Here is a 17,663-nt window from a genome sequence, read left to right on the forward strand (position 1 = left end):
TATGTTAAGTAGCTACCAGCCACCTAGATGTACAGAAATGTGGGATTTTCATATCCCCTGACCTTTATACCTTCTAGGTGAATACCCATTTTGATTAGTACAATGATGACCAATGATTTGGCAACAAGTTGGCATTTTATTGTTTACTGTGATTAATAAGAGTCTGAATATGAATGGAATGGAGTCTCCCTCCCTGTCCAAAGGCCCACGCACATTGCCTGAATTTCCCATTTGTATTCTATCTCATAACTAACGTAGGTTACTACACTGCAGTACAGTGTAGACAGCATAGTATTTCCAATGAGTCTGAAGGCTAAAGTTGTATGTAGCTGAATTTCCACTGGGTCAGACCACAGATAAATACAAGAGTTTTTAATTCTAGACCTCTCCCCTCATCTGGTCACAGGACCTGGAGGCATCTTCCCTAAACATGTTCATAGTAATAGTGATACTTTATGTCTGCCTAGAACCCCACAGTTTCAAAACAACTTTTGCATACGTTATCTCACGTGACCCTTACAACAACCTTGGGAAGAGGGGAGGGGAGGATTCCTCTATACCTTTTTACAGATGAGGAAACAGAGGCCCAGGGTAAGTGGTGCCTGAGAACACAAGTCTTTGGGATCCCTGGGTGGCTCAGCAGTTTGGCGCCTGTCTTCAGCCCAGGGCATGATCCTGGAGTCCCAGAATAGAGTCCCACATCGGGCTCTTTGCATGGAGCCTGCTTCTCCCGCTGCCTCTCTGTATCTCTCATGAATAAATAAAATATATATAAAAAAAAAAAAAAAAAAAAGAACCCAAGTCTTCCTAGTCCTGGTCCAAAGACTTTCTGATTCCTTTTTTTTTTTTTTAAGACTTATTTATTCATGAGAGAGAGAGAGAGAGAGAGAATGGCAGAAACACAGGCAGAGGGAGAAGCAGGCTCCATGCAGGGAACCTGACATGGGACTCGATCTTGACACTCCAGGATCACACCCTGGGCCTAAGGCAGGTGCTAAACCACTGAGCCATCCAGGGATCCCCTCTTTTTTTTTTTTTTTTTTTTAAGATGTTATTTATTTATTTGAGAGAGTACAAGCAAGGGAGAGAGAGAGAGAGAGAGAGAGAGAGAGAGAGAAGCAGACTCCCCACTGAGCAGGGAGCCCAACGTGCACCTTATCCCAGGACCCCAGGATCACGACCTGAGCCCAAGGCCAACGCTTAACCCACTGAGCCCCCCAGGCTCCAGACTCTCTGCTTTCTGGGATGCTTGGTGGTTGAAGCTAGAACCCCTTCTGAAATAGATCCTCCTCCTTTTGGGCAGCCCTGGCTCCCTGCCCTTCTCATGCAACCAGTAGCCTGGGCTGCGGGCGGGAGATGAAGGACTGTGGTCTCGCCTTGTCCCGCAGCTTCCGCTCCTTGCGCTCCTGCACGGTGGTCAGGTAGTTGACGGCCGCGTACTCCAGCACCGAGAGGAACACGAACACGAAGCTGACCCACAGGTAGATGTCCACCGCCTTGATGTAGGAGACGCGGGGCATGGAGGCGTTCACGCCCGTGATGATGGTGGACATGGTCAGCACCGTGGTGATACCTGCAACGTGCAGCCGGGGTTCAGCCACCCGCGAGGGTGCAGAACGGCCCCCACATTTCACCGAGTCACCGTGTTGCATTCTTCCTCCGTGTCGGAAACCCACAGAGGGGCCCCCCCGGCATGGAAACCTCCACGCGGCAGATCTGCTCCATGGGCAGCAGGCGGGTCCCTCCGGGCCAGCTCGCTGCTGGCCTCCTCTGCCTTGCAGCCCCCCATCCTCACCCGGGGGCTGGGGGGGCCTGGTGTCTGTGGTGTGGCTGGCCGCCTCCTCAGTGCTTCACCAAGGACCCGGTCAGATGTGGAATTTGCAACAGTGACCGGAGGACACCCCTAAAGGAACCTCCCCACCCCTGCAGGGAATGCCCTCCCTCCCTCCCTCTCCTCCCAACCACATGTATTAAGTCTCTGAACGCTGTGGAAATTCCTGGAAGCCTATCATGCTATCTTCTTCACTGTGCCTTGCTGGTAAAACCCTCACATTTCTTGGAGACCCGGCTGATCGTGGCCAAATTGACCATGATGAGCTGTACAGTTCCCCCTGTTCCCCCTGGAGCTTCTGGTCTGTGGAGGCGGAAAACCACAAGTCCAGGGAGTACAGCCCTCCCCCTCCCCCAAATCCCCTATTACCCACCCTGCCTTCAGACTCTGTCCAAACAAGGCCGACACAGAGTGTGTGTATTTACAGAGGGAGGTTTTGGTGTTTGTAGAATTGTCTTATTTATGAAAGTCCTGAGCTCTAATCCTGCTGGTGGTGGAAGTCTATCCCCCAGACAGGCTTCATGTTTCTGAGATGATTCGAGCAAAGCTGATGTAGCTTTAGCTCCCTGTGGTTTTCCTAAAGTAGTGGAGGAAACAGCGTGGCATGTGAGTGGTGACAGCAACAGGTGGGAGGAACGTTTGCTCCTTTTGACTCTGACAGCCCATCAGTTAAGAACTCTGAATAATGGTTGTCCTTTTTCTCTTTATAGTGACCAGCTGAAACAATAACCACCCCACCGCACCTTATCACATGCTTTTACCCAGTGAAACTCTGGCGGGCACAGCTCTGCGGTCGATCCAGAAGGACACCCAGGACAGCATGACCATCAGGGTGGCAGGGAAGTAGGTTTGGAGGAGGAAGAAGAAGATGTGGCGTCGCAACGTGAAGTTAATGTACAGACGGTTGTACCAGCCTGGGGGACACAGGAAGAAACCGGGGAGGTTCAGCTGGAGAGGCTTAAACAAACCCCATCCCCAGGAACCCTTCTACCCCCCTCCCCCCCACATTGCTCTCATCTTCAGCAGAAAGTTAAAAGTTAATGATTAATAGACTTAATATAGTACATCTCCTATCTAAAATCTAAGCCCTCTCTCCTATAAATAAGTATCTTGCCAGTATCTAATACATGTACTGTTGTTTTTTTTTAAGATTTTATTTTTATTTATTCATGGAAGATACAGAGAGAGAGAGAGGCAGAGACACAGGCAGAGGGAGAAGCAGGCTCCACGCAAGGAGCCCCATGCGGGACTCGACCCAGGTCTCCAGGATCACACCCTGGGCCAAAGGCGGCGCTAAACCGCTGAGCCACCCAGGCTGCCCTACATGTACTGTTTTATTCAATATTACCTAACTTCTCTTCCCCTAACATTTTGGAAGAAGGTAGAAAGAGAGATCTAGGTTTTTTTGTTTTGTTTTGTTTTGTTTTTTTAATTTTTATTTATTTATGATAGTCACACAGAGAGAGAGAGAGGCAGAGACACAGGCAGAGGGAGAAGCAGGCTCCATGCAGGGAGCCCGACGTGGGACTCGATCCCGGGTCTCCAGGATTGCACCCTGGGCCAAAGGCAGGCACCTAACCGCTGCGCCACCCAGGGATCCCGAGATCTAGGTTTAGTTGTTTGTTTTGTATTTTTTATTTGCAAACCAAAACCATATTTCCTGAGGACTCAGTGCTCACGAGGCCCAGAAGTGGGACTGGGTTCTATTTCATTGAGGCCAGGGCAGCCCGGGTGGCTCAGTGGTTTAGTGCCGCCTTCAGCCCAGGCTGTGATCCTGGAGTTCCAGGATCAAGTTCCACATCAGGCTCCCTGCATGGAGCCTACTTTTCCCTCTGCCTATGTCTCTGGCTCTCTCTGTGTGTCTCTCATGAATAAATAAATAAAATCTTTTAAAAAAATAGAATATATTTTGTTGAGGCCAGTACCACTGAGGCAGGAGCCAGCAGAGCCGGGGTCTTGCCACTGTTCTCTCTGTCATAGATTGATCAGCTCAGTCGGTTTCCACATATATCATGAGATGGGTGGTTGTAAATAAGGACTAAAATGATAAGGTCTCAAATCCACAAGATCTATACCCAATCCCTGGGATCAAAGATGGTGTCAAGGACAGTATAAATGTGAAAAAGTGGACTGCAACTGTGTGCGCACACACACTCCACTCTCATCTCAGCCCTGCCCGGGATACTGGCTCAGTAGCTTGCAATGGGACCCAGAAATCTGCTTGTCAAACACACTCCCCTGTAGATATGGATGCAGGAGGACCTCAGGCTGCTCCCAGGAAAATGCTGCGCAGGTAACAAAGGCTACCTGGGTGGTGTAAAAAGTTACTGTGGCGTCAGGTTAAAGAAGGGTTGGATCAATAGGGAAAGGCTCAAACAATAGGATGGGTCCAGACAAGCTTGACCCATGGTTCCTGTGTAGGTTCCCCTGTTGTTTGAATGAGCTAGCTACTTTTAGTGGACTGGATAAATAGAAAGTGATCTTCAGATGTGACAGAAATAACCTAATCCTTTTTTCATCCCACAACCTTTGTCCCGTCATGTCAGCTTTATCTTCCCTACGTAAATCGGCACCCATGAAGCAAATCACATTGTGCTTTAGGTTTGTACAGGGTCTTTCTGGAAGGGCTGAGCATTGCCTTAATTCTGTTAAGGTTTGTTCCACTATCCTTTCCTTCTAAGAAAATCAGGGAGGGTTGCCTTGGAAACACTAAGAGGGAACCAGGAGCTTCACAAATGTATACTCTGTGTTCCAAACAGAGCACTCGTGGGGAGCTCACAGCCCCTGTACCAACCCACTTGTTGGCACATAGAAAATAATGGGAGAGGAAGATGCATTTTAATCTGGACTCCAGAAAGGCTGGAATGGGGGACAAGACAAACAAACAAACTTCTATTTGAACACAGAAAATGTCTAATAGAAGTACACATAGTGACTAAGGCACGTTGGCCACTTACTAGCTGTGCAACTTCGATAGTCAAATTAACCCTTCTGAGTCTCAGTTTTCTCATCTGTAAATTGGGGATGATGATAATATCTACACCACGGGTTTGTTGGGTAGAAATTAGTTAATTCATATAAAGCACTCAAGACAGTGACTGACACATAGTAAAAAGTTATATAGGACATTCTTAAAAATGGTTTTAGCAAGAGAGTGGATTTGAACTTGCCAAGAAGAGATGAGAAGAGAAAATTGTGTGGTAATACATACCAGCGGAAAAGGAAGGGAGGAATGAGGATGAGCCCTATGGGCAGAAAGGGAAGAAAGGGACCTTGGGCTGTCCAGACACTAACTCCACCTTCTCTGAGACTCAGGCTTTTTCAGTGATTGATGTTGGGGACAAAGGGGTGGGGGTGGGCAGGTGAATAGGCAGATGGTGGCTATGCAGGGACAGACAGTAGCACAGAAGCTCCACATGGAAGGGCTGGGGTTTCCCAGCATATGGACAAGGGGTGATGAAGTGAAAAGTCCCTTAGAGTCCTGTAGCTACTGCTGAGCTGTCATGGGGGTGAACTGTGTCCCTCAGAAAGATATGTTGAAGTCCTAAATCCCAGTTTCTGTGAACGTGGCCTTATTTAGAAATTGGGTCTTGCACATGGAATCGAGATGAGATGAGGTCATACTGGATTAGGGAGGGCCATAATCCAATGACTAATATCCTTACGGAAGAGGGAAATTTGGACACAGATCCACAGAAACAGCAGCATGTTAGGACACAGAGAAGGACATGGGGGGAATGCCACGTGACAACAGAGGATGGCACTGGAGCAATGCAGCACCCACCAGAAACTAGTAAGACACAAGGCAGAGTTCCTTCTAAAGCCTAAGGGAGGGCAGCCCCGGTGGTGCAGCAGTTTGGTGCCGCCTGAAGCCTGGGGTGTGATCCTGGAGACCTGGGATCGAGTCCCACATCGGATTCCCTGCATGGAGCCTGCTTCTCCCTCTGCCTGTGTGTGTGTGTGTGTGTGTGTGTGTGTGTGTGTGTGTCATGAATAAATAAAATCTTAAAAAAAAAAAAAAAAGAAAAAGAAAAAAGAAAGCCTAAGAGAGGAGCATGGTCCCCAGAACTGTGGGCAAATATATTCCTGTTGTTTCAGGGCCCCAGTTTAGATACTTTATTTTGACAGCCCTCAGAAGTGACTATAAGAGCTAAGTAATGGTGAAATTAGAGACAGATGGACAAGTGCAACCTCTCAAAACTTCAAACACAGCCCAGGGTCTGGGATGAGTTACACTAAATATTAAAAATAAATCTATAGCACCTGGGTGACTCAGTCGGTTAGGTGTCCGACCTCTTTTTTTAAGATTTTATTTATTTATTCATGAGAGACACAGAAAGAGAGAGGCAGAGTCATAGGCAGAGGGAGAAGCAGGCTCCATGCAGGGAGCCTGATGTGGGACTAGATCCCGGGACCCCCAAGATCACGCCCTGAGCCAAAGGCAGACACTCAACTGCTGAGCCACCCAGGTGTCTCAAGTGTCCAACTCTTGCTTTTGGCTCAGGTCATGATCTCAGTGTCACGAGATCAAGCCCCATGTTGGGCTCTGCACTGGGTATGGAGCCTACTTAAGACTCTCTCTCCCTCTGGGCCTCCCCTTCCCCCCACTTAAGTAACTAACTAAATAAATCAATAAATCTATAGATCTAAATATAGGTAATAGATACATTTCCTCGAAAAGCTATCATCCGTATCATTAAGTCAGACAAATCGGATAACAGCATAGCACGTAAAACATGACCCCGCTTTACATAATTAAAGCAAGATGTTCACAAGGGTGTGTGCTAAACCGTTAGGAGTGGTTGCCTCTGGCCATCGGCTTTGAGAAGATGACAAAACTTTTTAAATTTCTACTTCTAAGTGTTGCTTATGTTTTGTAGAACTATGCATTCCTTAGGAATACAGATTCATTCTCATCGGAAGGGGAAAAGTTTAAGGCTGGAGAATTCTAATGTATTTTCTCCCACATTCGCACCCAACCATGGCAAACATTAGCTACCAGTGCTGCTGTAGAAGGCCAGTCTGGAAGTGGTGTGAAATTTCTGAATCAGAAACTGGGACAAGGAGATCTTCTCATCAGTTTTCAAGGATTCGTCCCCATTCTTCCAATACAACATCAGATCTTCATCTGTATATGCATCTTTGGGGAGAGGAAAATAAGTTAATTTGACTCCTTGGCTTCTGATGTGGCCGAAGCAACAGGGAAATCCTATACCAGCCTCGGAGTAAACAGGTCTTAACACTGGCAGGCAGTACTCAGCGTCACGGTTACTGAAGTGGCGCAGAGATTGGAGAGGGAACAAGGCAGAGATTTGTCGTTAGGAACACTGATACTTACAGCTTTCCAGCTCCAAAGAGCAGGTCTGGGAGTCCAGGGGAAAGTGGCTGAAGTCCATGTTGCACATGGCAGTCACCGTAATCCTAGGCAACCCAAACAGGCATGTTGGCTTGTGCAGTGAGTTCTTGGCTCATGTGCCTGCCCCGAGTAAGAAGAACACCAACGACCAAGAGCAAATGCTTTCTCACGTCTAATTCAGAAGCTTGGAAACCCTAGTCGCTAAGTTGCAGGACCCTAACTTTCAAGTTCTGTCTTCTGCAGGACATGTCATCAGTGCTCTGCTGGGCCCCAGCTACTGTCAAGAGCTGCACTCTGCTCTGCGCCTGTGAGCAAACTCCCCCCAAGATGCCTGGGAGGTTATGGCCACACCTCCCTACCCCACACCACCCCGCCTACACCTCCCTACCCCACACCGCACCAAGGCTATTAGCATCAAATTCTGGTGAACCCTACAAGCAGGCCAAGAAGATGTGGAATAAGCCTGTGCAATCACTCATTGGCCCAGAAGCCAATCTGGAATAACACTCAATAAACAGTAGGTCTTGTTGCCTTTTTAAATCTTTATTATCAATAAACTAGAATGATAGGCTCTCAGGGGTGGAAGGGACATAGAATGTCATTGACTCTCAACTCACTCAAGTCTAACAAGTCTCCTAACCTGAGCTTGAGATTGCTGATGACTGGGAAGTCACTGGCTACTAGGGTGACCATTTCATCTTCAGAGACTTCTAACAGCTATCAGAAGTCTCATCACATCCATATAGCCCTCAGGCCCAAACACAATGACAAACTCTTCAGGGACAAAGAGACTGACCATATGTATTAGAATGGCATTGGACAAAGAGCCAGTGACCCCATGGACAGTTACCTCATGCTGTATAGCACGTGCCCATCCGGAAACACCCTCAGCATGATGTTATCAGTGGTGGTGTCATGAGTGAATGACCTTTTGGAGTGAACAAAGAAGACGTCGGGGACCCAGATCTTCTTTACCAGCCGACCATCGAAGGTCATGCTCTTGTTGCTCTTGCTGGGAAAGGCCAGCCTCTCATCCTTCCAGTAATGCCGCAGGTACAGGGTCATGGTGAAGTCCTGTGGGAGCCCGAGGTGACACCAAACACAAGTGCTTAGAAAGCTTCCTTTCTGGTGGCTCTATCGGTTAAGCATCCGACTCTTGATTGCAGCTCAGGTCATGATCTCAGGATCGTGAATCGAGCCCCACATCAGGGTCCATGCTGGGCATGGGGGCCTGCTTGGGATTCTCTCTCTCCTTCTCCCTCTGCCCCTCCCACCCAGCTCTTGCCCATGCGTGCTCTCTCTCTCTCTCTTTCTCTCTCTCTCTCAGTCTCCAAAATAAATAAATAGGGACGCCTGGGTGGCTCAGTGGTTGAGCATCTGCCTTCGGCTCAGGGAGTGATCCTGGGGTCCTGGGATCAAGTCCTGCATCAGGCTCCCTGCGGGGAGCTTGCTTCTCCCTCTGACTAGGTCTCTGCCTCTCTCTCTCTCTGTCTCTCAGGAATAAATCAATCAATCAATCAATCAATCAATCTATCTTTAATTTAAAAAGAAATAAAGCTTCCTTTCCTACAATCAACCCATCATTAACCCACATAACGGACACCTCAGGCTCAGCCTCCAGTGACAGGGCTGCAGCACCCGCAGGAGGGTGGCCGCTGCCGCAGGGGTGCTGCTACAATAGGAAAGGGCCTGGCGCATTGTTGCTGTGCATCGTGAGGTGGGAGCCCGGGACGGGGAGCAGCCCATCCTTCAGGCTTTGCGAATGAAACCTACAGGGGTGAGGCAGCCAGCAAGGGGGCCAGCAGGGCAGGATTTCCCAGGAGTCCTGCTCTCTCCCCTAGACTTAGGCACACAGTGCTCCTTCCCTGTTGGCCAAGCATGCAGTTTCAGGTTGGTGGACGCTGGGAGAAACCTGCACGGTCAAGTGTCCTATTTATAAGTTTCTGTCATTGATCTTGGAGAATCTTTGTGGGCAGAATTGTGCCCTGCGTGCCATTGAATCCCCAGGCCCTACCTGAAGGCACACAGTGGGTGCTCAATAAATATTTGCAGGATAGAAAACTGCGGGGTGGGGGTGGGAATGAATGGATGAAGGTATGTGCAGCTGCAGATCCACTATCATTTCAGCCTGAAAGTTCTTTCTGTTAAACCGTGTCTCCTCGCCTGCAGGGCTGCTGCCTTAAACCAAGAGCCTGGCACCCCCGCCGCAGCGGAAGATGCAAGTGCTAAGTTACAAGTGCAGATAAGTCAATAAGGGCCCCAAGCATCCCCCTCGGGAGCGAGGATGGAAAGATGCCTGGTGGCAGTGGTCTCAGACCATAGTGCCCACTTCTGCTTTACTAGCACACCTAGAACTGACTGTCCTGCAGGCTCAGTGGGGAGGGGAGCACCCCCACCCTCCCCCTCTCCATCCCCGCCCCTTCCTCAGTTTGTGCCCTACTGTTTTGGTTTGTGTTTATAAACCTCCTGTTTCTTCTGCCTCAAGGGGCCCTTGCCCCACTCTTGCTCTGGCCCTCCCCACGATGTCTCCTTCTTATCTATCCTTCAGGTCTCAATTGAAACAAGGCGTCTTTAAGAGCCTTCCCTTACTGCCTGATCTTGGTGGACACTGCCAAGGAAGGCGTAGGGAAGCAATGCTCAGGTGGGCATTAGCAAGCAGAGAACTGCAGAATTTCTGTCTGAAAATGACCCCCTCCTGTGCTCCTCCAAGTGTGGTCCATCTCCCCAGTCCCATCACCTGAGGAGTGTGTTCAAAGTGTAAGGTGCCGGGCCTCACTCCCAGAGACTGATCCAGGATGTCTCCAGTGGGGCCCAGGAATCTCCATGTAACCAACTCCCCCAGTTACTTTTACCCATCAGGTTGAGAACCCCTGCTTCAGGTTTCACTGCACCTGAGCCAACTTCCAAGTCCTAGTTTTACCCCCTGTTGCCCTGGCTCTGCCCACCAGGCACAGCCTGCACCCGTGTGGCTACCCCAGCTACAGGCTCTCACAGACCCTTAACCTCAGGACCCCGGTTTGAAGCCCCGCCAAGGGCGCTGCACACCATGTCCACCTCCGAGATGCTGTCCAGGCTCTCCACCTGCACGTCCACGCCCACCGGGATAGCAGGGCCTGCAGAAGAGCAAAGACAGCTGAGGAAGGCACATTCTTATCTACCAGTGGGTCCGCAGCCACACACCCCTCCTGGGGATAGCCTGACCAGAGCAGAGTGAAGCAGGGGTTCCAATTCTATGAGGGCTTTCTGGCTACATCCTGACATGATGAGTGCCTGAGCTTTCTTCCTGAGGGCGGAGATCGTGTCTGACTTATGTGTCTTTCCTGGACCAAGGTGAATGGTTAATCCATGCTTGTGGGATGAATCGATGAGCTGGATTACTTTCTACATCCCAGGGCTGTCACTCTAGGGTAGAGGGACTAATGTTCTAGTGTGTGTGTGTGTGTGTGTGTGTGTGTGTGTGTGTGCCTGTGTGTGTGTTTTAAAGATTTTATTTATTTATTCATGAGAGAGAGAGAGAGGCAGAGACACAGGCAGAAGGAGAAGCAGGCTCCATGCAGGGAGCCCTATGTGGGACTTGATTCCGGGACCGCAGGATCACACCCTGAGTCGAAGACAGGCACTCAAAACTGCTGAGCCACCCAGGCATCCCATGTTCTAGTGTTTGAATAGGGACCCTAGTTAATTGTCCTCCTATAAAGGGCAGATGAGGCCTAAGAACCTCAGATCCAGGCTTGGGACACCAGCCTGCCCAGGGCCAGATTCATTTGGTCACTCAACCTATACCTATAGAGTACTTAACAGATAACTGGGATCCTGCCCTCTAGAAGCCTCACAGTCTCGTGTGAGATAAGATCTCTCTGCAGATAGATCACAGCCAAAGCCATTTACACATTCAATGCAATCCCTATTGAAATACCATGGACTATTTTTAGTGAGTTGGAACAAATAATCATAAGATTTGTGTGGAATCAGAAAAGACCCCGAATAGCCAGGGGAATATTGAAAAGGAAAACCAGAGCTGGGGACATCACAATGCCAGATTTCAGGTTGTACTATGAAGATGTGATCATCAAGACAGTGTGGTACTGGCACAAAAACAGTCACATAGATCAATGGAACAGAATAGAGAATTCAGAAATGGGCCCTCAACTCTATGGTCAGCTAATATTCGACAAAGCAGGAAAGACTATCCACTGGAAAAAGGACAGTCTCTTCAATAAATGGTGCTGGGAAAATTGGACATCCACATGCAGAAGAATGAAACTAGACCATTCTCTTATACCATACACAAAGATAAACTCAACATGGATGAAAATCTAAATGTGAGACAAGAATCCACCAAAATCCTAGAGGAGAACACAGGCAACACCCTTTTTGAACTTGGCCACAGCAATTTCTTGCAAGATACATCTATGAAGGCAAGGGAAACAAAAGCAAAAATGAATTATTGGGACTTCATCAAGATAAAAAGCTTCTGCACAGCAAAAGAAACAGTCAACAAAACTAAAAGACAACCTACAGAATGGGAGAAGATATTTGCAAATGACATATCAGATAAAGGGCTAGTTTCCAAGATCTATAAAGCACTTATTAAACTCAACACCCAAGAAACAAACAATCCAATCATGAAATGGGCAAAAGACATGAACAGAAATTTCACAGAGGAAGACGTAGACATGGCCAACATGCACATGAGAAAATGCTCCGCATCACTGGCCATCAGGGAAATACAAATCAAAACCACAATGAGATACCACCTCACACCAGCGAGAATGGGGAAAATTAACAAGACAGGAAACAACAAATGTTGGAGAGGATGTGGAGAAAGGGGAACCCTCTTACACTGTTGGTGGGAAAGTGAACTGGTGCAGCCACTCTGGAAAACTGTGTGGAGGTTCCTCAAAGAGTTAACAATAGATCTGCCCTACGACCCAGCAATTGCACTGCTGGGGATTTACCCCAAAGATACAGATGCAATGAAACGCCGGGACACCTGCACCCCGATGTTTCTAGCAGCAATGTCCACAATAGCCAAAGTGTGGAAGGAGCCTCGGTGTCCATCGAAAGATGAATGGATCAAGAAGATGTGGTTTATGTATACAATGGAATATCACTCAGCCATTAGAAACGACAAATACCCACCATTTGCTTCAACATGGATGGAACTGGAGGGTATTATGCTGAGTGAAGTAAGTCAGTCAGAGAAGGACAAACATTATATGGTCTCATTCATTTGGGAAATATAAAAAATAGTTAAAGGGATTATAGGGGAAAGGAGAGAAAATGAGTGAGAAAAATCAGAGAGGGTAACAAAACATGAGAGACACCTAACTGGGAAACGAACAAGGGGTAGTAGAAGGGGAGGTGGGTGGGGGTTGGGGTGACTGGGTGATGGGCACTGAGGGGGGCACTTGACGAGATGAGCACTGGGTGTTATACTATATGTTGGCAAATAAAACTCCAATAAAAAATATACAAAAAAAAATAAAAAAAGATCACAGCCAAAGACAATACTACACAAGATTTTTAAATCCTTTCAGGACATGTCAGAAGAAAAGTAGAAGAGTACATAGCACAGGATTTTGACACTCAATTCCATCTGGCTCATGGCAAAATTTCCAAAACCAGGTTTAGCTGTGGATTTATCTGTGGCTATTGTTCTATTTCTTGGGCTGGTTGATGGTTACATTCACTTTGTGATAACTTTTTTTTTTTTTTAAGATTTTATTTATTTATTCATGATAGTCACACAGAGAGAGACAGAGAGGCAGAGACACAGGCAGAGGGAGAAGCAGGCTCCATGCACCGGGAGCCCGACGTGGGACTCGATCCCGGGTCTCCAGGATCGCGCCCCGGGCCAAAGGCAGGCGCCAAACCGCTGTGCCACCCAGGGATCCCCACTTTGTGATAACTTAACGGGCTGTCCGCTCACAATTTGTGTACTTTCTATATGTTATACTTCCATACAATATTTTTTAGATTTTAATATATATTTTAAATTTATTTAGTCATCAGAGACAGAGAGAGAGAGAGAGAGAGAGAGAGAGAAGCAGAAACATAGGCAGAGGGAGAGGCTAGCTCCCCGAGGGGAGCTCGATGAGGGACTCGATCCCGGATTCCGGGATCACGCCCTGAGTCAGAGGCAGATGCTCAACCACTGAGCCACCCAGGCGTCCCTAGGTTTTTAAATCTAAAATGGGGAAAATGAAAACCAAAAATGTGTTTGTCAAGCCTATTAACAAATGCTATTATACTCACAGACAAAAAAAAAAGTATATATATATATATATCTCTGAGAGTCAAGTGGGAGCTGAGCTAGGTTTCCTGGGGAGAGGGTATTGTCTAGAGGCCAGCCCTGGGGCTCCTGGAACCTCTGAGTGCAGGGAGTACAGGACCAGGGCATGCTGACCCACTGTGGTCTAAGCAAGAAGAACCTTAGAGTGGCCAAGGGAGCCTGGGTTTTAGTGGTGAGAAGTTCTGGAAGGCACCAAGACTTTGGTCATGGGCAGGGAAAGAGGATCAGAGACACTGACATGGAGTGGGAACCAGAAGTCTCAATCCTCAGTTCCAGCCCAAACTGGGGAGCAAGGGTTCCTCATGGAGGTGGCCCACGGCATTGGATGGACTCACCAACTTACCCCCAAAACTCCCCTGTACACCTGCTACTATAATACAATCTCACCATTAAAGATTCATTTTTTGACTGAGCCCAATAGAATGGAAGCATTTTATTTATTACTAGTGGGAGGTAATGGATATTTTCTGTGTTCTTAACTCAGCAAATGAGTACAATGCTTTACTTTTTAGTTTTAGTTTTTCCCTCTGAAATAAATCAGAGTGTAAGCTGATCTTTTTATTTTCCCATAGTTTTTAATTGACGGCTTAGCTTAGGTCAGGGCCCACGGGAAGTCCCTGCTCTGACAGCTGTGTTCATTCCTTATCCCAGGCTTCAGGGGTGCTTTGAAAGCGCCAGAAGTGGAATGTTCAGTGTGGGAGGAGGCCCCCTCCTGAGGGCTGACTGGGCTGCCTTTCTTCCCCAGGGAGCTTGCATCACGAGGGGGTTCTGCAGGCAGCCTGGCCAGGGTCCTCTCCTGGCCCCCGCTCCCCTGCACAGGGCTACATGCTCCCAGCATAACCATCAGGGAGGTGGGGCTGAGTTTCCTCATCCTCTGGCCCCTAAGCCAGAGATATTAAAATGGTTCAGCGTCTAGGCTGTTAACTGGGGTAGCCCTGCCTCTCATGGAGGTGTGCTGTACTTGCTCCCTCACTTTCTTTCTCTAAAGTGCCACGCTATCTGCTACACCCAGTTCTTCCAGGAGCCAAATGGAAGAAACAATATAGCCATCAACCTCTTTGGACCTCCCTCCTAGTGGCCCGGTTTTCAGATAATGGGCCCAGTGTTTGAATAGGAGCTGGTTTTGGCAAAGGACACATTCAAGATAAAGCATATCAGCTTGCTTGGAATCTGGAACGGTGTCTCTCTGTTCTCAGGGCCTGCCCTGCTCTCCACAGCTCCAGCTGCCCTTCACAGAGAAATTTGATAATACCTGTAAGGGTGGCGTCAGTGCTCTGGAAGGTAGTGCTCACGTGGGAGTGCAGGTCAAGTTCTCAGGAGATCTGGATTGTTGGAGGTAAACAGTCTGGGTGTTCAGGAGGCTCTAAAGCTGAATTCCAGGGGACTCACCTCAAGTTTGAACAGAAGCAACACCCTGTTCTCCTTAGTCTGAGTGCAATGGAGTTGATCTCTGTCCTTGACCTGCCCACTACCCAGGGCGAATGCTTCCAGGCTCTCCTGAACTCTATTTTGTGGCCCTTCTTGACCTGATTTTGGGAGAAAGTCTTCCAAAGTACTGGTCTTTCTCCTCCTTCCTTGAACAATTTTATGTTTTGAGTGGGACTGGGTTCCATAGGGTGTTAGAAAGAAAACGGTCTCATTAAACTAAGTAGGCATTCCTGCCTTGGCCTCGTCACACTGCTGTGGTTTTCCTGCTTTGAGAGAGGGATCTGGTAAACCAATTAGAAATCACTGGTGGAATTTCAGGCAGTATAGCCAATGAGGTGACAAATTCAAGGCAGGATATGGAGATACATGTGTAGCCAAGGATTTTCTTGGTTCCTAGCCTTTCTATCGTTATTTGTCCTCACATGGTCCTAAAAAGCACACATGAGGAATTTATCCATTTTTGAAGTTGAGATGTCCCACTTCTTCCTCACTGACTCCAAGAATGAAAGTGAGACAGAATTTTCAGAGAAACTAAAACAGAGAATTGGACATGTGTCCTGCCCTAAATGAAGATATTTCTCAAGTTGAAGGAATGTGATCCCAGAGGGAAAGCTGGAGATGCAAGAATGAAGAGAGAAAACAAAAATGGAAAATGTACACATAATTGTAAGTAAACATTGGCTATATAAAACAATATTAATAATATACTGGGGAGATGAGAAAACGAAACAGAAATCCAAGCAAAAATAGCATTTGAATGAGGAGGGATATAAATAAAGTGAAAGTGTTGTGAGGTCTTCACACTGTCTGGGAGAGAAATAAAAGTAGCTAATTAACATACTAGTCTGATAAGCCAAGAGTTCATGTTGTTTTCTGGGGAGCCACTGAAAAATAGCAAGAGTACATATGTTCAAAACTAAAATAGGAAACCCTAACTAAGAATAACCAAAAGTAGCCAATCCATAAGAAAACAAGTAAGGAAAGAGAAAAAGAAAGAACATAGAATTGGTTAGACAACAAAAAAGAAATAGTAAGTAGGATGACAGATTTATTTATTTATTTATTTATTTATTTATTTATTTATTTATATGACAGATTTTTTTTTTAATTTTATTTATTTATGATAGTCACACACACAGAGAGAGAGAGAGAGAGAGAGAGAAAGAGGCAGAGACATAGGCAGAGGGAGAAGCAGGCTCCATGCACCGGGAGCCGGACGTGGGATTCAATCCCGGGTCTCCAGGATCACGCCCTGGGCCAAAGGCAGGTGCTAAACCTCTGCGCCACCCAGGGATCCCTATATGACAGATTTAAAACCACATTTGGATCTACTTCTCCTGGGAGAATTTGCTAACTCAGGAAGGCAACTGAGAAGCTGAAGGATGCTTTTGATGGTTTTGGGAAGCCTCAGGTCTTGGATTAGACACCAGGGCCCACCAAGTGGTCTAGCTCCAGCTTAGGATCCCTAAGAGCATATCCTAGCAGTGAAGGTACCATGTGCAGCTCAGCTTCAAACCAGGTCAGTCCCTACAAGTGGGTTAAAGTTATCTGGAGTGGTAGTGGCCTCAGGCAGCCCCAGGTATTAGTGCTACCAGGTGCCTGGTAGAAATAAATGGAAACAAACAGAAATCCTCTCTGGGGGAAGATAACACCATCCGAGGTCTCCATTTATTTCTATTAAAAATATTGTAAATATAATATATAGTTCATAATAAAAAAATAGCCAGAAAAAAAAAATAAAAAAATAAAAAAATAGCCAGGCACACAAGAAAGTAAGACATACAATAACCATCAGAAAAAATAGAAAATAGGAACAAGGGGCTTTCGATATTGAAATAGCATAAACTTTAAAATATCTTTGTGTACTAAGTGCAAAGAGATTAAAAAATTAAGATTGAGAATTTCTGCATAAAACTCTAAACTATAAAAACAGAATCGGGCCCCTGGGTAGCACAGTCAGTTAAGTGGCCAACTCTTGGTTTCTGCTCATGTCATGCACTCAGGGTTATGAGATCAAGCTCCACATGAGACTGATGCTCAGTGCAGAGTCTGCTTAGGTTTCTCTCTCTCTCTCCCTCAGTCCCTACCCCTCCAACTCTCTCTCTCTTCCTCTCAAATAAATAAAAAATAAATCCTAAAAATAGAATCAATCAATATAATTTTCCACATTAACAGAAAAGCCTTTACTAAAATCAGTGTCCATTTATGATTTTTTTAAAGCGCACAAGAATATAAGGGAACTTCCTTAATTTGAAAAATGATAGCTACCAAAAAATAGCTACAGTAAATACCATATTTGTTTATTTTTAAGGATTTTATTTATTTATTTATTTATTTATTTATTTATTTATTTGAGAGAGAGCATGAGTGGGGGTGGGAAGCAGAGCAAGAGAGACAAGCAGACTCTGCGCTGAGTGCAGAGTCCAACACAGGGCTCAGTCTCGCTACCATGAGATCATGACCTGAGCCAAAATCAAGAGTTGGACGCCTAACCAACTGAGCCACCCAGGTGCCCAAGTAAATACCATATTTAATGGTAAAGTGCTGAAAGATTTCCTTTAATATTAAGAATGCCTGTAAATGTCACTTCTATTCAATATTGTTTTGAAAGGACTAGATAGTACAATAAGGAAAGAAATGAGAAAAACTTATGACAACTGGAAAAAAGAAACAAAATTACTATTATTTGTATAAGATTGGGTATATAATTTTTTAATTTGCAGATAAACTATTAGAATTAATTAGGGATTTTA

General features: G+C 46.6%; 1 protein-coding gene across 1 annotated transcript in view; it reads right to left on the reverse strand.

Moving 5' to 3' along the window:
* LOC112658606 (gamma-aminobutyric acid type A receptor subunit rho2) overlaps positions 1–17,663 on the reverse strand; it is a 47,418-nt gene that overhangs the window by 3,995 nt on the left and 25,760 nt on the right. The window contains exons 3-8 of the mRNA XM_025444826.3: positions 10,233–10,300; positions 8,038–8,261; positions 7,170–7,252; positions 6,831–6,971; positions 2,593–2,745; positions 1,377–1,573 (exon numbers count right to left, since the gene is read on the reverse strand). Of these exons, the coding sequence (XP_025300611.3) occupies positions 1,377–1,573; positions 2,593–2,745; positions 6,831–6,971; positions 7,170–7,252; positions 8,038–8,261; positions 10,233–10,300 (866 nt within the window). The remainder of the gene's footprint in view (positions 1–1,376; positions 1,574–2,592; positions 2,746–6,830; positions 6,972–7,169; positions 7,253–8,037; positions 8,262–10,232; positions 10,301–17,663) is intronic.

The sequence above is a fragment of the Canis lupus genome, chromosome 12, assembly GCF_003254725.2.
Source record: "Canis lupus dingo isolate Sandy chromosome 12, ASM325472v2, whole genome shotgun sequence".
Taxonomy (NCBI): domain Eukaryota; kingdom Metazoa; phylum Chordata; class Mammalia; order Carnivora; family Canidae; genus Canis; species Canis lupus.